The sequence below is a fragment of the Pseudorasbora parva genome, chromosome 10, assembly GCF_024679245.1.
Source record: "Pseudorasbora parva isolate DD20220531a chromosome 10, ASM2467924v1, whole genome shotgun sequence".
Taxonomy (NCBI): domain Eukaryota; kingdom Metazoa; phylum Chordata; class Actinopteri; order Cypriniformes; family Gobionidae; genus Pseudorasbora; species Pseudorasbora parva.
Window position 1 is genome coordinate 5,630,353 of NC_090181.1, and position 23,962 is coordinate 5,654,314.

Consider the following 23,962-nt stretch of genomic DNA (forward strand, 5'->3'; position numbering starts at 1 on the left):
GTGTGTGTGTGTAAAGTGAAGATATTTCTAAAACATCATAACATTTTAGACATCATAGGCCTGTATGAAAAAGAACTATAGTATATTCTACTATGTAAATAGATAATGTAATAATATTAGGCCCTCACTAGCTACTATAGGAGTGCTCCACTTTTTCCTAAACAAACCTGCTAACTCTTCATATCCCTTTAAGATATTACTGACCCGCCCCCTTTTTTAGAACGCAATGACATCATCGGTTTAAGCAACCAATGAGAGAGCGCGGCTAGCATGAGCTAGAGCGAGTAGTATGTGTAGTGCGCATACGTACGTATGTGTGTATGTGTGAGTGTGTGTGCGTGCGTGAGTGAGTGTATGAGTGCGATTGAGATTCTATGGAGACTTTTTTTTTTTATTAGACACACATTAGCTTCATCGTCCATCTGTCGTTTGGAGTAAGAATAACATTGTTTTTACCCTTCTGGATTTTAAAAACGTTTTTGACGACGAATGTCACTGTCGCTGATCAATTCAACACCATACAGGACTTAAAACAGTTCGATCTAATGCATTTACCTTCATCGGAGTGATGGATGTTTAGACCAAGTTATGAGACTTAACTTTAAAAACAGACCGGGTTCCTCCTGCACGGAGATCTGCTGTCGTTCTGCCTCTGGGAACTCATGATCGGTGTTTATTTGTGTTTCAGCACGAGTTTGTTTGCATGGAGCTAAACATCTCTGAATACACGCATTGACTGTTCGTAGAAAGAGCTGATCGGTCCAATTATGTATCTGATAGGAATCTGTCATTTGAAGAAGTGATCTCTTAAACTAAGCTGAGAACAAACAAAGAAGGGCAGAATGCTGAAGACCCTCACTAAAAAACTCAGAAGACACTCTCTAAATGAGATCCATCCATTTCAACTAAAGGTAAGTCGGTAAATCACTATATTAAATAAATAAATAAAAATGATGTGGGGGCATAAGTACCCTTATAGACCTAGATGCATGAACTGCACTTATGCAAATATAGTAGGCTAGATTTCAAATGACTGGCCACACTTCACAATACAGTGTGTTAACTGTAAACAAGCACAGAATAATACTACTAAAATAATGAACTCATTGTAATTTCTAGTAACAACAATGTAATGCAAAGCGTTAGCATAAAGCACTTTGTCTTATGACTTTGTTCCACTTGAATACAGAAGCTTCCTATTTATCATGCTCATATCCCAGAGTACTACACAAGCTCAAGGAGGATTTGTTACTAGGACTAGCTTTAAATCATTCATACTCCTGTGCATATTTACTCAAGTGATCACACACACATACACTTGATACTGAGAGTTCACAAACAACATGAAAAGATGCCCTCGGCTCGGAGACTAAGTGAAATAAAAACCTTTATTCAAAGGAATAATCCAAAGAACCAGATGAACTTGTGAGTTAAAAGTTTTAACAGGAGAAATCATGATGCGACACCTTTCTGGAATCCATAAATTCTTGAGTCCAATGTTATAAAATCATAAATTGTTCATAAACGCACCACACCAACTTTTCTCGAAGTCATTGAGGTGTGTATGCCTCTTGTTTGTGCACATGGTTTGATGTTCCACAAAGATGTCGCCTGAGAAGCGTTTTTTCAAAATTTCCCTATTCGACTTTTAGGCCCGGTTTACACCTGGTATTATGGTGCGTTTTGGTCGATCAGATCGCAAATAGATGGGGGAGACATTCCTGTTTACGCCTGGTGTTTTATTCCCCTCTCTTTTGTCCACTTTCAACCACTTCTGTCCTGATTTCTTCGAGAGGAGGGTCAATGGGTGGGTAAATGTATGTTTTTTTCAGATCTTTTGCTCTAATGGACAAAATAAACAGGCACAAATTATTTATGAGACAACGGGTAAGGTACGGAGAGCATCAGCTTTCGTTTCTGTTCCTTTTCTGTGTTAGAGATCAGGAATGGTGAGAGACCATTGTGCTTTGTATACGTTTTTCATCGTCAAACCAAACTTGGGTCTCTGGCTGACAAAGTATAAATCCCGTCTTGCTAGCGCTCTTCCAATAATGTTTACTCATTATGTCAGTAGGTGAAGAGTAGATGGTCTTAAGTGGCTGTTTGAACACATTCGATCACTTGAGCATCTACACTACGAAAGAAATCCGGTTGAATGCGTGTGACTCTGGTAGTTATTGGAAGTGGGCAAGCTCAAAAGGTTTTAGACCCCGTTTACACCTGTGTTTAGTCCACTTGTGATCCGATTGAATAAAACGCATCTTAATACCAGGTGTAAACAGCGCCTAAGCTGATTGATCTGACCATCTGCTTGTTCCAGTTTCGTTATTTGTCATGTGAGGTGTGCCCTTCAGCCACATGTTTGAGTTCCTTCCTGGTGAGGAGTTATCATCTCCTCAAAGGGAGACACTGTCTGTGGCAATAGCAGAATGGAAAGCTACTGTAAAACTGATGAGTAATGAATGAAATTGGAGAGGCCAGTGTTAAAAGATGTGACTAGCTTATCTTGGTTATGAGGAAAAAAAACAAGGTGGGGGAAATGTATACAGTAGTACACATACAGCATGCACTGTATACTGCATTTGGTTTCAAACCTGTATGACTTCATTTCTTAGTAAGAATTTTCATCAGCATTTTTTGTGTGTGCGTGTATGTGTGTGAGAGAGTTTTCCCTTTAATACATGACTCTTGTCTTATTGTGCAAGATTCATTATCAAGATTATGAAAAAATAGCTTGCTCTGCTTCTGAAATGAGTTTCTTTTTTGGTTGGTGTCAACTAGGCCACATGTGTATAGTCTATTTGTTAATGCTTCTAACCAGTTTACGAAGAGCTGTTTAGGTATATTTATAGATTACTGTAATTCACAATGCAGGCAACAGTTGACATGTTAATGTATTGCTTATTAAGTTAATGTAATAAAGATTAAGGCAATAATAAGGACAGATTAGGAAAAAGAGGAGTTACCATTGGAATACAATGAGAAGTAGGGTTCCTTAAAGTGTGTGTCAGTGTTTTAGAAGGATACTAACATATATCCAGATGTATCTGAAGCTGGCTTGTAGACTCTGTCCGCACTAGCATTTTCAACATTTTCAAGCCTTTCCAAAAGTTGCTTGCCATTGTCCACAGTAGGGACTTTCACACCAGGTAGTTACAGGAACTCAGTTATAGGAACTAGTCACTAGGGCGGTCCCCCGAGAACAAAATATTTCCCTAGGGCTATTTTCCTGGTTGCATTCACACCGCCAGTATGAACTTTGAAGTGGTTTAAGCCAGCCAAAAGCATTCAGCAACATCTATATCTTAAAGGTCCCGTTCTTCGCGTGTTTTCGAAGCTTTGATTATGTTTACAGTGTGCAATATAACATGAGTTCATGTTTCGCGTGTAAAAAAACAGTATTTTTCACACAATTGACTTATCTGTACAGCGCTGTTTGCTCTGTCCTAAAAACGGCCTGATGATTTCCTTGTTCTATGAAGTCCCTCCTTCAGAAATACGTAACGAGTTCTGATTGGGCCAGCGCTTCCCGTGTTGTGATTGGACAGCAGCTTAGCGCACTTTGCCCGGAAAGGTCCCGCCTCTTACCATAACGGGGAGATGCAAGCGCTCAATGCGCGCTCGTCTCCACATGGGAGAGCAACGAGACCACGTCCCCTTTTTTGCGTGTTCTTGTGGGCGGAGGGTTAGTCAACAAACGGCTCTAGTGACATCATTACATCCCTGCACTTCCTGCTGTAGTCCAAACCGGCCGTTCGCTGTAGGCTTTAAAAGGGAACTTCTGTTAAATAAAATATCTCGCTTGGCATTGAACTTTGAGCTTTATAATTTTACAGGTATTATTTATGCTCTAACAGCAACATTACACACTAACTAAAGTTTGAATGATGGAATCGTGAAGAACAGGACCTTTAACGTAAAAGTTGAGAAGTGCTTTTGAGTCGGTCCATCTATCACTGTTTTCCATGTACGTGAAGTTAGCTCATGGAGTAAGTATATGTAAACTGTGTGTTTACAAAGCTTTTTATTTGTACGGCTTTTTGTTTTGTACGGCATCTTTCGGCTAATCAATGTACACACTGGTAGATCCTGCTGTGCTGGGTTAGACCCTACTCTGAAGTAGGAGCTAATTGCGTTCCTAGAACTAAAATCGTTCTCAGTTCCTGAGGTGTGGACGCACCACAACAGCAGGTACTTATAGGAACAATGAAAATGTTCCTCTGGTGCGAAAGCCCCTATTGAAACTACTGAAAATGCTTCAGTCACCTTACAGTGCATACAGAATATAAGCTCACTGAGATAATACTGAGAGATCAGATGTAAAAAATTCTCACACCATTCTTCCAGCACAATCACTTTATTAGCAAAATATTTTCTTTATATAGCCATCTTTCTTTATATAGCCTAGCACTTTCTACAATGCAGATTGTTTCAATGCAGCTTTACAGTGTTAACAGGAAAATAATGCAACAGACTGGTGCGTTTCAGGTCTATTACGCAAGGACAGCAAGTCAAATTTAGTTTAGTGTTTTATGAAGATTGTACAAAGTAAAATGTATCTTTAATTAGTTTATGAACGTGAATAGCGGGCATAACAATTCCAATACAACCAGAGATAAATATGGGTACAACATGCATCACATGACTAAACATCCATCGTCGGTTTCGTGTACCTAAATTCTCACAGTCCACAACACTTTCAAATGTATCTACTTTGGGGAGCATCTATAAAAAACATTTTCATCTGACAAATGTCAGAAGGCCAAAATTTAAAAGATGCATTTTTAAGTTTATTCAGATGAATGTGGATGTAGTCTTAATTGACTGAATTCTGCTATCCCACCTTTCATGCGCCAATCAGTTCCGAATGGATAAAACAAAGTCCCTTCCAACTATTGATGGGCTCAAATCCGGATACCTTATTGGGAAGGAAATGGTGCATTCTACAGAGCTTTTTTCCATAAGGGTGAAAAAAAAAAAAAAAAAAAGCTCAATGCTTTTACATTTTCTTGCTATTATACAGTTGGGTAATTATATTGTGGCCATCATGGAGCCAGTATCAATATGTGGGGTATTGAAATCGCTTTTGAATGCACACTTGCTTTTCACTTTCACTTTTGAGTTTTTATTATGTGCACTCTGTCTATAGGGAGTGGCGGTACGGACCACACATTTTATAAGATAAGATATGGCTTGTGAATTCCATTTCATGTAAGTTTTAAAATCGTATGCCATTTGTATGTGCTATACAGGGATTCATAGATGGACAGTATTGTAAAGCTACTTTTTTTGATTGCCTAACCCGAGACCAGAAGTTAAAATATTTTGCTGATCCTCAAGTTTTAGCCATAGTTGTGATAAATTACTTAAAGGGTTTGTTCACCTAAAATGCAAATTCTGTCATTAATTTCTCACCCTCATGTCGTTCCAAACCTGTAAGACCTTCATTCATCTTCGGGACACAAATGAAGATGAAATCTGAGAGCTTTCTGACCCATTCATAAACTGCAACGTTACTGCAACTTTCAAGGTCCAGAAAGGTAAAGACCATGTGAATAGTGGTTCGACTTCGACCTTAATGTTATGAAGCGAAGAGAATACCTTTTGCGTGCAAATACAAACAAAAATGACGACTTTATGCAACAATCTCATCTCTTCCCTATAACTCTCTTACTCTCGTAGGTTTATGGCAAATTTCTGGTCTTTTTTATTTTATTTGGTGAACTAACCCTTCAACTTACAAAACTGCAATCTTAACAGAGATGTTCAAAGTATGGAAGTTACTTTACGGTGACCACTCATTGCCAAAGACTGTTATTCCTGTACCAGTGGACACATGTCCTGATCTCAGCTTGACCCTATGGCTTACACTTATAAATACAATTACGATGGTTGGAGTGCTGCCTTCTGCCAGAAATGTCTTTGAGACTGCTGAGTTGCTGACGGGAGCTGTGTGTTTATAAGTGTCTGTGTGTGTCATGTTGGAGTAGATTTAGTAGACCACTGAGAAGCTTTGGAAGAAGTTCCTGTTGAGATTGTTCCACAGACACACGCCTGAAGATAAATGATGAGCAATGGCCCGAGCATCAGGGCTTCAGCATCACCTCCACATGAAAAGTATTGCAGAGCCACAAAAGGATGATTTTACTATGTATTAAAGGTAGAGTAGGACATTTCTTTTATAAACACTGGTTGAAACTCTCTTCACATCCTGACAGCAATTAATAATATAAGTGGTCTAAATAATAAAGGGGGACATATCATGTTTTTTCCGTGTTTAAGTGCTGTAATCGGTTCCCGGTGCATCTACCAACCCAGAAAACGTGGAAAAGGACAACCCAGTAACTTTGATTTGGTAAGACCTTCTCTGCAAAAAAAAAAAAAAAAAAAAAAAACGAGCTGGTCAGATTTCACTCCCTTAGTGACATAGGAAGTGGATCTTATTATATTACCGCCCCTTAATCTGCCCGTTTCCACCTACAGAGCCGCCATTTTGTTTCTGCAAGCGACAGTGGTGTACCAGTTCTAACACCATGGCAAAAGTAGACTAGAACAGCTAGTCATTAGATGTCTCATCTATTTCTCCTGGCATCTGAGCCTCTGTGGATTCATTTTATTTGTGATGGGAATGTGCCCAAGAAATAAGCTATATTCATATGTTTGTGTGATTTATTGTACACTGGACTGCTTTGCAAACGAGGGTCAGTAAACATAAATATCCAGACCACGCAGGCACTGCACTTTATAATGTGTGTGTTTGCAAATAGCCTTTCTGAATGTGCAAATGTGGCTAAAGCCTCTATTGTCACTTGTTATTGTTATCTTGTTATTTTTATCCCGGAAATGCTCACTGCCTGTATAATGCATAAGTGCACTTTTATAACTTCTTAAAAATAAAACGGACATAGCTCTGATCTCTGTGAATGCAAAGACAATGGTAACTTAGCCACCGTATAGCATCCTAACCAGCACATTGACAAAGGCGATTTGTGTACATTCACAAAATATAACGTACTTGCATGTTCTGAAAATGAGGTCGGTCAAACCGTTGGTATTTATAAAAAGGGGGTGGAGAGTAGCAGCTCATTTGCATTTAAAGAGACACATGAAAACAGCTTGCTTTTGCTAGCACCCATATAGAGGCTTTCAAAACATCTTATAATAAATATTCTGTGGTGTTTTTGCTGAAACTTCACAGACATATTCTGGGGACAAATGAGACTTATATTACATCTTGTACACACATCACGTCATTGGTGCATAGTTGTAGATAGACTATAGTCGTCGAGCGCTGAAAACAAACAGCAGCTAACCTTTTACAGTTCCCCCGAACCAAAATATGCTGCTTTCACACCATGTAGTGGGTGAAATGGGCTGTGGTGGCAGTTTTTTACCACCGCGGTGGTTATTGATCAACCACCAGCGCGAAGGCACAGTGTTTGTGGGGTTCTCGGGGTGGGGGATGAAACTGAAACTGAAACGATGAACTAAAATATTGCCCTATAGCCACACAAACACAAAACATATGTTTAAAGAAAGCTTGAATGTCTGCTTTTAAATAAAACAATTCACATTTTAAAAAACTATATATATTGTGAGATTTAAAAAATGAGGCTTAAACATCTGTTAACAAACGTGCGTGTTTATAGTACATAAGTGAAACACAGCCTGCTAACATTGAAATAAATTAAATATCAGAGATAATACAGTGAAATAAACGGGTAAATAAGAAAGTTAAATATTAAACTATAAATCGTTGCAACTTTCAAACAGAATTCGTAACATGCAGGGGAATAATGCTGCCTTTGCTCTTGGAATTATCGTAAATTCGAGTTTCCTAGGAAAAGATTGCACATGAACGCCCTCACATTTTGAAACTTGAATGCAATGATTTCGTAATCACGATTTCAGAAGTCGGAATTATTAAATTTCCGATGGCACGTGGAGGCAGCATAAAAACTGCGGAGCGGTGCGTAAATACGTTGCCACGTCTCTTGTCAGCACTTTCCACTTGTCACGCTCTCGTTTGTATTTGGCCTGGTTGGCGAAAACCTCTCCAATACCAACCTGACCACCAGCTGGGCGTTTGCGTTCACGGGACATAACTTGTACAAACGCAGATGGATGACATGATTGGAGATGGCTCTCGAGATTTTGTGTGTTAGCCCATTTAACACACATTTAGTTTTTACAAATCCGGCAAATGGCTTTTTATCCTTATTTAAAGGTTCACCTTTTTCGTTAGGCACAAATCCAAAATGATACCAGATGTAGAGTTTGGTTTCCCAACCAGGTCCATTGCGTAACATGAAATTAATTTGCGGAACCTAGCAAAAAAAAAAAAAAAAGGATTTGGCCGCGCTCAAACTAAGGAAACGCCATATATGGCGTGAGGTAGAATTAGTTAATTAGCTATTTTATACGCTAGTCTATAAAACACATACAGCTCAAAGGTACAGGTTATAAAAAGCAACTGCAATTGCAAATGTTATATTCTATACAAATTTTTTTTTGCATTTCATATAGTGTCATGTCACGTGCACACTACCGTTGGTGGCACCTCACCACCTCGGTGGAACGCTGGTCATGGGGACCGTCACAGCCCTAGTCGTAACCGTAATTAAGAGATAGCAACACGTGACTTTTAACCGTCAGATAACATTTTTCATGTCAACATTATTAATGGCGAAATGAATCTGCTATCTCGTCTCTCGTCTTGTGATGCTTTGCAGACTCTGCTCTGGCTGTGAGCGGTCATGTGTTTTGAAAGAGGCGTGGCTTTGGAGACGCTCTGAAGGGTGGGGGGGGGGGTCTAATGCTTTCAAAGCTAGCTTGCTATTGCTAGCCTCTACGAAATTACCTACCCTACCTTTAATTTGCATAGGCCATGCAATGTATAAAATATAATAACTATCCCCTAAACTTTAATATTGTATGTTGATAATGAACTTTGAGCTTTGTGTAGCAACTTTTGACCTGCACACAACTTGCTGTCTGCAGTGTTGCTCTGCTCTATAGAGCGATATAGTCTTACGCATTGTGAATTTTGACACAAGTCATGTGGAAGTGCCTTATTAGATGAAAAATACAGAAATACTAGTATTCAAATGCAAGTGAGGGTGCATCAACAATGGACCATCATTGTTCAAGGAGGACATAAACAGACCTGTGCTAACCCTGAGGTTATCCAGAAGTCTCCTTCATGCACACACACACACACACACACACACACACACACACACACACACACACACACACACACACACACACACACACACACACACACACACACCATGTTTGTTTAAATCTTGAAACTGTTTATTGTGTCTTTCCTGTGTTTTAGTTTAATAATGTGTAGTTGCCTTTTACTTGATCCCCTTTTGATGGTTTTTTTCCTCGTGCACTGGTGTAGAAATTGAAAAACGCAGCTGTGAGTGTTTGGTTGTTGTTTTTTCTTTCTTCGTGTGATCTTAAATGGACCGCAGAGGACTTAGCCTAAACACTCCCATGGTTAGCAGTCTGCTTTATGTTACAAAAGGGCCTTTGCTGGTCTTGCAAGACTTGGAAAGTACATCAGATTCTTTTAGTCATTCATTTGCAATCTACAAAACATTAGCCTTCCTTCCTACATAAACTTTGTTTTATGTTAACACACTAGCCAAAACGGTCATTGACTTGTCAGTTTTGCAGACTTTATGAAAAATGTAATGAAACTGCTGCCAAACCATGAACGGTTTGTCAAATGTTTGTGTTTCTATAAGCCAGAAGGAAAAATACTGGAAATTCTAGCTCAATGTCATTTTACATGTTGTCCAAGCTTAATCTAGCAGCCAGTCTACAGAAAGTTGGATACTCGTAATAGTTTTAGTCAGCAAGCATGATAGAAAAAAGTGTTTGGCAATATCAAGAAGTAAGCCAAGAGGTTAGCCAAAGACAGAAATAAAAATGTACTTTGGCTATTCAGGCTGCAGTAGATTTTATAGGCCTTTGACATAATTGGCAGCTTACTGTAGGTCTGATATTAAGCACGCACACCATTGTAATTAGAAAAGCATTATCAGATATTTTTGTCAATCATTTGGTATAATCGTCTCATTGAATCCTGTCCTCATTGGAACAGAATGTCTTTTAATACTGATAGTTCTGCTATTGCACTAGGTGAAAATGTGAAACATGCAGGGTTGTGGCTGGTAGTGATTAGGCACTTTCTGTTGGACATTGTTAGGAAGTTGGTCGCCATTCAGCTGTGGTTGGTCATAAATATCATCAGTGAATGCTGAGACTGTGACACCCTCACTAAGTGTTATAGCTGAAAGCTATACATAAAGACGGCTTGTTTGAGAAGGGTTATGTTCTTACCTGAAGATAACGGTTAAAGTGGTAGTTTACACAAAAATGAATCATTTACATGAGTCATTTACTCACCCTCATGCGGTTCAAAAATACATTTTTTTTCTTCTGTTAAACATAGAAGATGTTTTTAGAAATGTCACCGCGTTTTTTTGAAAGTCACACACTTTGAAAAGTATGTAAGTGGTACCCTGAATTCATCAAAATATCTACTAAAGTTATTCAGGTTTGAAATGACATGAGGGTAGGTAAATGATTGGTTTTCATTTTTTAGGTGGACTATCTCTGCTTGTGAATCAATTGAGGACTAGCAGAAATGTTTCATATGTTTCAATATTTCACTGAACACAATGGAGGCATTTTTCTGATCTAAAAAGTCAGAAATGTACAGTAGTTTCTTCCCTTTTTATATACTATTACTATTAACACGTTTATAAATTGGTTTCAAGGTTTTATACATTAAAAAATGTGCATGATAGTAAACTATAATATTTTCATTAGTTTGCTTATATTGCCCACAACCCCTTGATGGGATACATTTTTGTCGTCGTTTCCCTTTCATCTTTTTAAAGGGATCATATAATGGTATACACTTTTACAAGCTGATTGTATGGAAATGTGTGTTGGCAGTGCCTGTACACAACCATCCTATAATGATAAAAATCCATCCAATGTTTTTTTTTTTTTTTTTAATCTCCTTATATGTTTTCCCCTGTCTCAAATCAAGCCGTTCGATGTGTGACGTCACACGGTCGGACACCCCTCCCACGACTGTTGATTGACAAGCAGCGTTTTACCTCAGACCCGCCCCCTGAGCGAGCTCAAGCTGTTGTCGTAATATCCGCCATTGTATAAGTAGAGACTCTGGAGCAGAATGGCGTCTAAGCGATTGTGGTGTTCTGTTCTTGGGTGTAATAATGAACGCAGCAGTCATTCTGATGTTCCTAAATCCGAACCGCTGAAGACACAGTGGCTGAGTTTTATTTTCGTCAATGCTTTTATGTTTGCGTGAACCGCTAAGCATTTATTACCACACTGCTTTTTAAAAGGGGGTTAGTATGAAGCAGGTTTTGCTTTGAAGCTGCTCCTGAATAAATATCTGTACCAGCTATTCATGTTCCTGCTGCACCTCCAGAAGAAGTGAGTGTAGTTTGAAACGCTTTCACTCTTCACAATGGCCCTCATTTATCAAAAGTGCGTACACCAAATTTCCAGCGTACACCTTGCGTACACCCAAACCCACGGTGACTTTGAGATTTATCAATATGGACGTTGGCGTACGGCACGCTCAAATCCTACGCCAGCTCAGGAGGTGGTGTACGCACGTTTGAGTTAGTGGGAAAATGCGCAGAAAAACAATTCCTAACACCACAAAACGCACTGACAAGATATGCTATATGACCCACTGTTAAAAACCCCAACAACAACATTCAGTGTTTATTTTTGTGCAACATGAACGTCAATGTTTAATTTGTGTGACTTTACCAAAGCGTTTGATTTTTAGGCATATGTATTCCTCCAGTCGCGAGCCTGTGCGCTTTATCTGACGTTTCAGGCCCGCCTGGCCCGGCAGCTGCGCGGACTGGGACTAAAATAATTCAGACTGACAAAATAATAAAAATGACCTTCTTCTTTTAAATAATAATAAAATCAATAAAAAGACATTCTTCTTCTAAATAACAAGCGTCATTAAGAATAATAATCATAATAATAATAATAAGTAAGAATCTTACAAATTGTCATGTAATTATTAATGTAAAATGAATCTTACTCCACATCACATCATCATTGTACACCCCAATACATGTGCCGTGATACGAAATTAAATGCTAATTGTTTCAAAACGTGCTGTAAAATAATGCAGTGATGGTAATTTATCATCCAAACAGCTTTAAACTGCTGGAGTGCGCTTCTCAACCTCCACACTATTAACAGTACTCGTTATTTGTGTCCATATTTTGTTTTTGTAGGTGCCTTTAATTCCACTCTTTAAGTTCCCAAATAAAACAATTTCGGGGTTTTTTCCACTTCCCTGGTGATGATGGGCGCGTCTCAATCATCTCACAAGTTCAGTAGTCAGAGCACTGATCAGGGAGTCAGCCCATTGACTTATGTCCTAATCAGTGCCCTGACTAGTGGACTAGTGAGATGATTGAGCGCGCCCGACTACCACGTCGGAGAAGTTTCGCTTCTTTGCCGTCTTCTGTTTGTCCATGGCGTAAAATGAGGGTGTGGGGGAGGCGGAGACTTGAATATATAGGGGCGTGTTATTCTAATGACGATCGTTTTCAGCCGCGGCATTTATCAAGGGCAAGTATTGCGTACACCTGGATTGCAGAGGTACGCACAGCTTCATAAATCAGGCGGTGAGAGGAGTGTAAGCATAATCTTACGCCAACATATACACCAGTTTCTACGCAAGATTGATAAATGAGGGCCATTGAGTGCAGCTAAAGTTTACAGGGTAAGTTACATTACGGCATGCTTTCTATGTATGATGTTCTCAATATAATTCATAATCCCACGTTTATAATGAACAACGCGTTATGGTTATTGTGTTATTACAAACTGTACGCTGGTTTTAAAGTTAATATAAATGTGTTAACACTAAGTTTAGTTATGTAGATGGTTTATAACGGTGTCTGTTACTGTAAAAAGTTATTACAATGCATAGATAACGTTAAGCATCACAGACAAACTGACATTAACAGAAAAAATAAGTTTTTATTGGCATTAACTGTAACATCAATCTGTCAATGAACTAATATACATCAGTAAACACATAGCATTCGTGCTTTGTTACCCGTGCCAGTACATAAAGACAGATCAAAGTGACATAACGTCAACCAACCATTCAGAAATGTCCTGTTTAGCCGTAAATGTTGAATTTTGTTGGAGCTGTCATCTTGGTCTGACTCTGGTTCAAATTGACACAGTTGCACAGATCTCCTCAGAGACTCAGAGTGAAAACAGAGCTGTTTTTGACCAGGTAAAACGAGTGTTTTCTTACAGTACTAATGAGAATTTTTAATTAAAGTATATTACAAAGTTTTCATTTAGACACTAAAGAATCCTATTAACTTGTATAAAAATGGCATTATATGACCCCTTTAAGGTCAAGTTGTATTCATTTATTTATAAAGTTGTCAAGTTTGGAACCTAAAAAAAAGTTTTATCTGGTCTCAAATGTAGTATGTGGAACCGTAGAAGTAAGTTAATGTGATTTATACGTATGTGAATTGGGATATTCCATCTGAAACATATCTGTTGGCTTATGAGACTGTGTTTGCATGTATGCATATAAGTGTTTAATTTGAGAGGGTATGGAAGGAGCAGGGTGGCATGTTACACTGCTCACACTTAGTTATTTGCTTTCTGTGGAACACACATTATCTACACACACAGAAAGGCCATGATTACAGGATCCTAAACTGTTGAGCAGATGGCGTAGCTAGAACCCATGGCTGTGACACGCGTGTTGACGCCCAGTATGCAACTCTCACCTACCGCCCACTACACAGCAATACTGCTTTGACATCACAGACACCATTAAAACTCTCAGAGGGACTCTCTCTGAGGGCTGCGGCTGGAAAGTGGGTTAGGACTTTTTTTAATCCATTGATTTAGCCATCGACATTAGAAGATTTTCATGGTTTTAACTCTTTTGCCGCATAATGAGAGACTTGGGGCATGTCCCAATTTTTGGCGCATTTGAGATATCCAATTTACTATGTCGTGTTTAGAAGGGTGCTCATGAGCACCAACTTTGATTCCGCTCGGCATTCTTTTGTGACTTAAAGCGATAGCTCATTCAAAATGAAATATTAAAGGCTCCATGGTATGGCTCGACCACAGGTCCGTTGTAGTGGCAAAGTATTTCAAGTCCACAGCTCTAACATCAACCTTTTCATTTACATTTACATTTACATTTAAGCATTTAGCAGACGCTTTTATCCAAAGCGACTTACAAAAAATGGGAGAGCAATAGAAGCAACGAAACAAACAAGGCCAACAACCTGTAAGAGCTGTAAGAAGTCTCAATTAATTAGCACAGTACACAATTTTTTATTTTTTATAGCCATCTACAATAGCCACCTACAACAAAAACTCACGTACGCAAAATACAGAACACTGGATTTTGATAGCCATGATAACAACCCATGATACCCATTTTCGTGGAGTTCGGCATACAATTTTGGCATCTCGTTTTTTTTTTTTTGTAACATATTTGTGGCTTGGCACTTCGTATTGTGGATCAATAGCTCGAGATTGGCTTTAAAGTCTCTACCATTTGAAAAGGGACCAAGTCCTTACACAAGTAAACAGTTTTGACCCTGGCAATTTCAATCCATCGCGGGCTCTTCCTACTGTAAGGAGTGCCTTTTGAAAATGACTGTTGGATAGAGGCCTGGATCAGTTCCTGTTTTTTCTGTCCTGCGTTCTTCGGACTGGATCTTGGGGCAATGCTAGTATTCGGTGACATGTTTCGTTTTGAGGTGGTAGAACAGCTTAGGTGCGTTTCCTGAACTGATGGTCCACACACTCTACAGAGGATAGTTTGCTGCTGCTTGTCGGAAGGCTTAAATCTGAACCAAATAATGGAAATTGCACAGGTCTTTTTCACCAGCTCCTCCTTTTCGCTTTCAGCCATGTTTACTCAAGATGACGAATACTATGATGCGTTGCAGCTAGTGGCTCTAAATTTTGCCAATAGACTGTCATCAACATGCATTATTGAGATAATTTTATATTTTTTATATTGCATATTCTTTCTGTTGCCCAATACTAACTGTAGTAGACTGTTAGGTAAGTACAATAAGTTGACATGTACTTGCACAGTTACTTATAGTCTGCAATGTCTGTTGAGGAGCATCAAAATAAAGCGTTCGTGGATATTAGGCAGATTGAGAGTTAGTTGACACAGTTGCAAAGTTATTTATCGTTAGAAGTATACACCGAAATATAAATTCTGGGCTGAAACCAAAAATTCAAAAGCTAAAAACTGAAACGGGCAAAAATTTAAACATAACATACAAACATTTAAATTTAACATAAGGCCATTTTTATATCAACTTTTTAATAACAGATTTATTTCTAACATTTAACATTTAAACAACAATAAAGTGTAATAACTTGTTTCCATGACAGAGGTATTCAAACTTATGTTAAATAGTGAAGACATTATTTAATAATGAAGACTTGAAAAGTTAAGTCAAAATATAATGAGTAATATGAGTATCTATATTTGTGTTAAGAACATGCGCTTCTAGAGTCATTTTTTTCTAGTTACTGAGTTTATGAACATTAAATGTAACTATAAGTTCAGCCTATAAGCTGTTTTATTGACGTTTTTCCGTTGATTGAGCGATTGTGATTTCAATATACCTTCTGAAGTTCACCTGTTTATTTTGTGCTGTAACATGTAGTAAAGAGGAGATGAGAAGATCGGCTCACATGCGCTTGAGCCACTTCAACTGCGCTACAGCGATCTGTCACGCCATGTTAAAGAGTACAAAAGCAACATTTATTGCTTATTTTGTAATAATATCAGCAGGATTTTAAAAGTAACAAAGCTTTTTGCAACTTTTGAGTGGCAGATGCGCTTAAAAAGTTTTGTGATGTTTTGTTCATGCTGTGCATCACGAAACCATATCATTACGGAATAAAATTGTTAAAGTTAATATTGTCAATCCATTGTCCACACAACTGACACATTAACCTGTTGTTGCTTATCCACATTGTGTGTACATCAAAATCTGCACGTCTGTTTCGGTCACTGATTTTGAAAAAAGTTTCCAAAATGTCATAGAAATTCTGGAAACTTTGCAACCTATTCCTTCTCCATGTTATAACATCTAGTAGAATATCTAAAGTGGTATTCAATCAAAAGTATGGTATTCCACCAAAGTATTTGATCAAAAATTACACATTTCACCTTTAGAAACTATAATAAAGGTCAATAGTCCAATTACTTCTCATTACAGGCCACTGCAAAATCAGGACCTATTGACGTGTTAAAGGACACACGATGGATAGAATTCAGAGCACGTTACAGTTACATATTACTGCGTTGGTTTAGTCTGTTTTAGGACATATGCTGCCTTCATAATAACATTAAGACTGTCACGTGACTGTCCTTTCAGCATTATCACCCTAACAGCTCATTTGTGTGCCAACAGCTTTCTGAGCTGATATCATATTCACACACCCTCTCCAAAGCCTGTAATCCATGACCGTCATCACTGACCCTAATCTACCCCACACATTCAGCCAATGCTAATCCAGCAGGCCGTGACAGCAGTGGCACCTCCCTGTCGCTCTCATTCCCAGAGTGCTTTGCAGGATGGCACTGTAGACCCTGAAGCTACAGGGCAGCTGATTATGTTACATATACAAACACATTGACAACCCTACAATTTGCGAGCTCAAACAAGGCTGGAGGACACGGAGAGTAAACCATAAGCTATGCAAACAGTTAGACCTGCAGGAGCAGTGCATTGTAGTCAGCGTCAGACTCTCATGCAAATGCTGTTTTGTTGCATATGCAAATGGGTTGTGCGAGTTTATGCCGTAGGAAACATCTGGGATCGGTTTTTAACCCTGAAAAACTCAGGCACTTTTATATTATACTCACCATTTTAGATCCTAGACTTCTTTACATTTAAAGGGAAAGTTCACCCAAAAAAGAAAATGACCCCATTATTTACTAAGCCTAAAGCCATCCTTGGTGTACATGACATTCCTCTTTCATCGGAACACAATCGGTGTTATATTAAAAAATATCCTGGCTCTTCCAAGCTTTATAGTGGTTGTGGTAGATTTTGAAGTTTAAAAAAGTGTCTCCATCCATCCATTATAAAAGTTTTCCACACAGCTTTAGGGGGTTAATAAAGGCCTGAAGCCAAGCCATGTGTTTTTGTAAGAAAAATATCCATATTTATAACTTAATAAACTAATCACTGGCTTCTGGTAACGGCCATACACAAGACAAGTTTTGGCCGAAGAATGGATGGATATGCTTTTTTGGGCTTCGAAATCGAAGGTACCTTTCACTCCCATTATAAAGCTTGGAAGAGCTAGGGTATTTTTGTATATTATATGATATATCTCCGATTGTGATAATTATAGTAGGGCTGCACGATATTGAAAAACTTCCATTGCCATATTTTGTTTTTCTGCGATGTTTTTATATCGCAATAAACAATTTCATCAGATGATTTGAATAGCTCTATTTGAAAATGATGAATCCTTTTAGAATTATTAATGGGGTGATTTTGCAGCAGAGTGAATCTGCGCAGAAAATATACAACAAATTAGAAGCATTGATAAATCTAAGTTTAAAATGTATATGTCTTCAGTGTATAAATGAAATATAACTAAAATAATTAATACAATATATTTGTTAAAGCTACAAAAGTAATTTTCTCTTTTGTTGTTTGATCACCATTGGTGACACACACAGCTGTGGGTTTATTAGGCTGCTGTCCCTTTAAGACGAATGCACGGATCTAATATAAATGACACGCTTGCATTTTCTTTCTCGATTTTTTTTAAACACATAACCGACTGGGTTTACGAGGATATTCGCCGAGACAGGCATTTTGACTTCATTTTAAGAGCATGTGTCCGTTTAAAGGAACACGCCGACTTTTTGGGACTTTAGTTTATTCACTGTATCCCCCAGAGTTAGATAAGCCTATACTCTGTCTGACGCACCCACCGTTAGCCTAGCTTAGCACAAAAACTGGAGGTAACCGGCTCCATATATAGCCTACTGCTCAATAAGTGACAAAAAACGCCAACATTTTCCAACATTTGTTATGATGTGTATAGTTACATCGATTTTCTAGACCGATATGACTAGGATCTACACTCTCATTCCTGTGTAATAATAAAGGAACTTTACTGCCGGTGCAGTAGCGCAATGATATCATGCAGCGCCTGAAAATAGTCCCCAGTACGCTCTCTGTGCAAGCGCATAATATCATTGCGCTGTTGCAGCTCCAGCCTTTTTGCTAAGCTAGGCTAGCGGTGTGTGCATCAGACCCAGAGTTATGGCACGCACCGAGATGAGAAGGGTACGTATGGACTTATCTAACTCTGGGGGATACGGTGAATAAACTAAAGTCCCAAAAAGTCTGAGGGTTCCTTTAAATTAAAAACAAAGAGAACTGAATTCCACGTTCACGTGCTGTCTGTGTGAGACTTCAAAAACAGCTAACGTTACAACTACTGCTTGGATTAACGTTAGCCTGGACTTTTTAAATATAACTCTGATTGTATTTGTCTGAAAGAAGAATGTCATTTACACCTATAATGACTTGAGGGTGAGTAAATCATAGGACTGGTTTCATTTTTGGGTGAACTAAAAAACCTTTCAGCATTCATTTTCAACATTTAGCAGCAATAGATAAAGGCTTAAAGCAGTTTTTCTTCGCGGAAGCTTTGCGTAAGAGCTAATAAAATATTTAATCTCAAGACAATATTTAGTGTCTAATTTATTTGAGACTAGTAGCCGTGTAATAAGCGGGATAATGTCCACCCAGCCGGTTGTTATCGCAGAATAAACCCCTTCAGAGATGGTCTGCTTCGCGTCGGAGTCCTGATCATTTTGTCGGGGTTTATTCTGCGATAACAACCGGCTGGGTGGACATCCCTTACGTATTATGGTATTATTTGAAGTATTGTCTGCTGTACATGAATACGGCACCATGGATTATGTCTGAGACCATCTGATAACATAACTGCCATAATATGGTTTGTTTTTCCCCGGATTGCACTTCATATTGGTTGAAAATGATGTATTCCTGATTACAAAGGAAAGATGTAATCCACGCGTAAGCAAATTATTTCAGGTCCACTGCTTATTCCGAGGAAACTGGGCTGTGAACCGAGTAAAGCTCATGCAGAAAGCCATGCAGTCATGTTCATAAACAGGGCTGTTTATGATGGTTTGATGTAACCTTATGATTATATTTCAACAGCATAAAGACTGCTTCAAATGCATGCTTACTGACCTCATGCACACCTCATACAAAAATGCGGCTCTTATCATGTACAGTTTTAAAGAAACACTGAAGCACGGCCGCATTCATTCCTGTGGCGCTCCTCTGGCCTACTAAATTTGTATGTCAGTTATTCAGATGAATAATCAGTTTCTGAATGAATGTGCTGCCTGTTGAATTTAAGTAGTGCTATCCAGTCATGCTAAGGCAAAGTTACATAGCGACCATAATAGAGAATTGTCGTATTCTTTCCTATTCAAATTTATACTGTCAACATACTTTACATCCATGCATTTGGAAACTAGCACAGTACTTAACTGATAGTTATTAGATACAGATCTGATATCTTATTGGATATTAAAATACTGTAGTTAATATACACACAGCTGCTTGTATTACATATTTGTTAGTCAGTTAGGTTGCACTTAATTTGTGCTTACTCACATTGTACTTGGTGAAGTATTAGGGAATATAAGGTAAATACATTGGGTACGGTTGGGTTTAGCGGTAGGTTCAGGGTTAGTACCTAGTTATTGCTCAGGTATTTTAATAACCATAAATCATACATAATAATAATAATAATAATGCGTTCGATTTATATAGCGCTTTTCAAGGCACTCAAAGCGCTTTACATTGAAGGGGGGAATCTCCTCAACCACCACCAATGAGCAGCACCACCTGGATGATGCGACGGCAGCCATATTGAGCCAGAACCCTCACCACACAGCAGCTGATTGGTGGAGAGGAGACCGAGTAATGAAGCCAATCAGGAGAGGGGGATTATTAGGAGGCCATGACGGACAGAGGCCAATGGGCAAATTTGGCCAGGATGCCGGGGTTACACCCCTACTCTTTTTCCGATAGACATCCTGGGATTTTTAACGACCACAAAGAGTCAGGACCTCGGTTTAACGTCTCATCCGAAGGACGGTGCTCTTTGTCAGTATAGTGTCCCCATCACTATACTGGGGTGTTAGGACCCACACAGACCACAGGGTGAGCGCCCCCTGCTGGCCTCACTAACACCTCTACCAGCAGCTACCTGGTTTTCCCAGTTGGTCTCCCATCCAGGTACTGACCAGGCTCAGCCCTGCCTAGCTTCAGTGGGAAACCAGTCTTGGGCTACAGGGTGATATGGCTGCTGGCTACATGGGGAACCAGAACCAACACATGGGGAACCAGGCTGTGAAATAAAGTGATACTGTAACTTTAATGAAGTACATCTGCTAAATGAGGAAATATGTAACCCCACATCAGTTGAAATCTGTATTAAATGCACTGGTTACATTGCTTGACTGCCACAACAGTTAGATGGGTTTGTTGGAGCATCGTTTTTGCCTCTGTGCCTACCACCGTAGCATGGGGAAAATCACTAATAATATGTTTGGACATATTGCTTGGAATATCTTGTAAATTCTGATGGTACATGAACTTGTTTATCATTTAGTATCAGAGCAGCAAGTATTACCATGTGATACTATCACTGTGTCTTGGGTTCGCCCATGGCGCTTTTATTTTAAAGATTCTCTTTGGTGAAAATCAAGTTTGTAATGTTTATATGTCTGTGTGGTGTTTTTAATATGTTTTAAGACAAACCATATGCAAAGTCATGTCAACACCATTGCTGAGTATTTTCTCCTTAAAACGGCATTGGTAAAAAGACTATGTCACAAACATGTTGTAACCAATCACATCAACACGTGGGCATCATTAACTTCTGCGACGCCAGCTTATCCCGGTATATTTTTCTGTTGAAATGAATAATTGCCCATCAATTATGCAGAACTTTAAGGCTTTATATAAGGTAAACTAACCCCCTCACAGTTGTCATGAAGCGCAAAATTAGCCATATAGACCAAAACCACGTCTTGTACCAGGCTGTAAACAAGTTTTTTTCTGCTGTAAAGTTGGGAATTTTAACATGGGGCTCAATGAGATTCTGCTCCCTTCTGGCGCCTGTCGAGGAATTGCAGTTTAAGTCACTTCCGTATTTGCTTCAACAGAAACTGGAGGAGGTTGCTGCTTGGTTGAACTGTGTCTTCCTGAGCGTTTCTGAGGATACTGATTGTTCGAGGGCATCTGTCTGACTCTGAGATGACGACCAGGAATACATAATCGCAGCACATTATTAGCTGTTTGATAAGATGGTCAAGCAAAAGGCTAACCATATGAATTACCATTATGTAGAGCGATACATAAAATGCATTACCATTCTGATACACTGATTGTAGACGAGCCTGTATAATTCAGTACTCTTCAACTTTTTCTACTTAATTAGTTTCTGATTCAAACATGTATGGCTAAATTAAACCAGTATTTCCACTTGCCATTGTGTAGCGTTTACTCCAGTATAGTTGAGAGAGTGAATCTCTGAGCTGGTGTGAGTGGAGGCGGGGCTAATTTGCATATTCTTGTATCCACGTATACTAAATGAAGCAAGGGTGTAGAGTTACATTAAAGCAATTTTAAGGCATGACCACATTTCTTTCACTGGAAATTTTAAGGATCAAAGATGAGTGATTATTGACTACAGGGGGACTTTAAGAGATGGAATATTACAGTTATTACATTATTAATATTACATTACAGTTCTGCAATGCTTGAGAGATTGCTGAGAGATTCAGTGAAACCTGCTTTTCTATCCGACATTCAAAAGCATACTGTAATTTGCATGTAAAGGTATTCGAAAACATATCATAGTATGAGAAAAATGCTGTTGCTGTTATCTTCAAAGACAGTGGTATGCGAGCACGGGCGTGCTTTCAACAACATTTTTTTACTAGCCGCAAGCGAAGATACTGCCTAAACAATTATTTGTGGAAAAACAGGCTTTGCTTTCATTGGAGTCCAAAATCATTGTCAATGGCTTGATGGGTAATTTGACCCTGATGCTGATGATTTTGACGATAGTTCTGTCGACATATCTTGACTTAAACACATGCATCGAATAATCTCATGTGAAGATGTTGTCATCCCATCTGGGGATGGTTTCCTGGGTAACAGGCCTCATGCTGTGCTGCAGTATTAAGTTCAGTCACTCAGCAGTATGTGTGCCTGGGAGTTTTTGCGTAGGGTTGCATTACTAGCCAAAACAATCACTCAATGCTATTTTACCATACAAGACATTAAGATGTGATAAACAGACCAGCAATACCATATACACAAATGAGCCAAAACATTATGACCACCTCCCTAATATGCTGTTGGTGTGCTTCCAAAACGGCGCTGACCCGCCATGCATGGACCCTACTAGACCCCTGGAGATGTTTGCAGCAGATCCTTCAAGTCATGTAGGTTGTGAGGTTGAGCTGCTGTGGATCGAACTTGTTTGTCCAGTACATCCCATGGATGCTTGATTAGATTGAGATCTGGGGAAATTGGAGGCCAGGGCAACACCTTGAACTCTTCATCATGTTCCTCAAACCGTTCCTGAACAATGTGTGCTGTGTGGCAGGCAGGGGTGGACGTTATATATCGTCTGCAATAATATCGTAATTGTTGTTTTAACGATGTGCGATCTGACATTATCGAGTATATCCCTCACACACACCCAGAGAGAGTGCGCGTACACTGCAGTGTTGAAGATTAGACTATTGTGGGTACACACTTTCACTGCGTGAGTCTATATTTATATCATAAATGTGATATTTATTTCATACAAGTTTACTAAACAATAATTTTCTTACATTTTAGACGCCATATTGCCCATTTCGCTCACGAGAATAGTTCAAAACAAAGTCACAGCACTGTAATCGCGTCTCTGTGCAACTCGCTGTGTTTCCTTACTGAATCAATCAGCTTTCTGAACGAATCAGTTGAATCAATGATTGGAATAAGCTGGTGCAATCTGTTGGAATGAATCAGTTGTTTGAATGAATCGGTTGAATCTCAATGACTCACTCATTAACAGTGACTTGCTGCTGCCTACTGGCAGTTTTAAAGTATATTTTCATGTTTTTTATATAATTTCAAATATCAATATTCAACGTCATTAAACAGTCTGTGTAAATGCCACTTCTGTGTTAGAAAATGCTCATAAAAGGAAAAAATATAAAATACCTTTAAACTTTTTAGAAACAATGATTTCTGTCACTGCTGTGAACTGACCGCCACACAGAATATGAAGAATATCAAAAACTTTAGAAATCAGCTGATCATCAGCACAATAACACATATTCAGCAAAATATCGTCTAATTATCGTTATCGAGAAATAATTTTTTGTCAATATCGCACACCCCTAGTGGCAGGGTGATTAGCCTGCTGAAAGAGCCACTTGCACCAGGGAACACCATTATCATGAAGGGGTGTAGCAGTTCTCAAACAATGTTTAGGTAGGTGGCACGTGTCAAATTGACGTCCACATGAATGTCTGGACCCTGGGTTTCTCTACAGAACACTGCCCAAAGCATCACACTCCCTTTATTGGCTTGGCGTCATCCCACAATGATCCTGGTGCCATCACTTTTCCAGGTAAACGGCACACATATACACACCACTGTAAAAGAAAAAAAGTGACCACCTTTCACTGCTCCAATGTCCAGTTCTGAGTTCTGCTTGTGTGCTCTTTGTAGGCACTTTCGACAGTGGACAGGGTTCATTAGGCACT

The 23,962-nt window shown here is 39.0% G+C and overlaps 1 protein-coding gene across 1 annotated transcript in view; it reads left to right on the top strand.

The window, feature by feature from the left end:
- The first annotated feature begins 308 nt into the window (after window positions 1-308).
- Window positions 309-23,962, top strand: part of si:dkey-16j16.4 (uncharacterized) — a 50,325-nt gene continuing 26,671 nt past the window's right edge. The window contains exon 1 of the mRNA XM_067454966.1: window positions 309-911. Coding sequence (XP_067311067.1) covers window positions 843-911 — 69 coding nt within the window. The 5' untranslated portion in view covers window positions 309-842. The remainder of the gene's footprint in view (window positions 912-23,962) is intronic.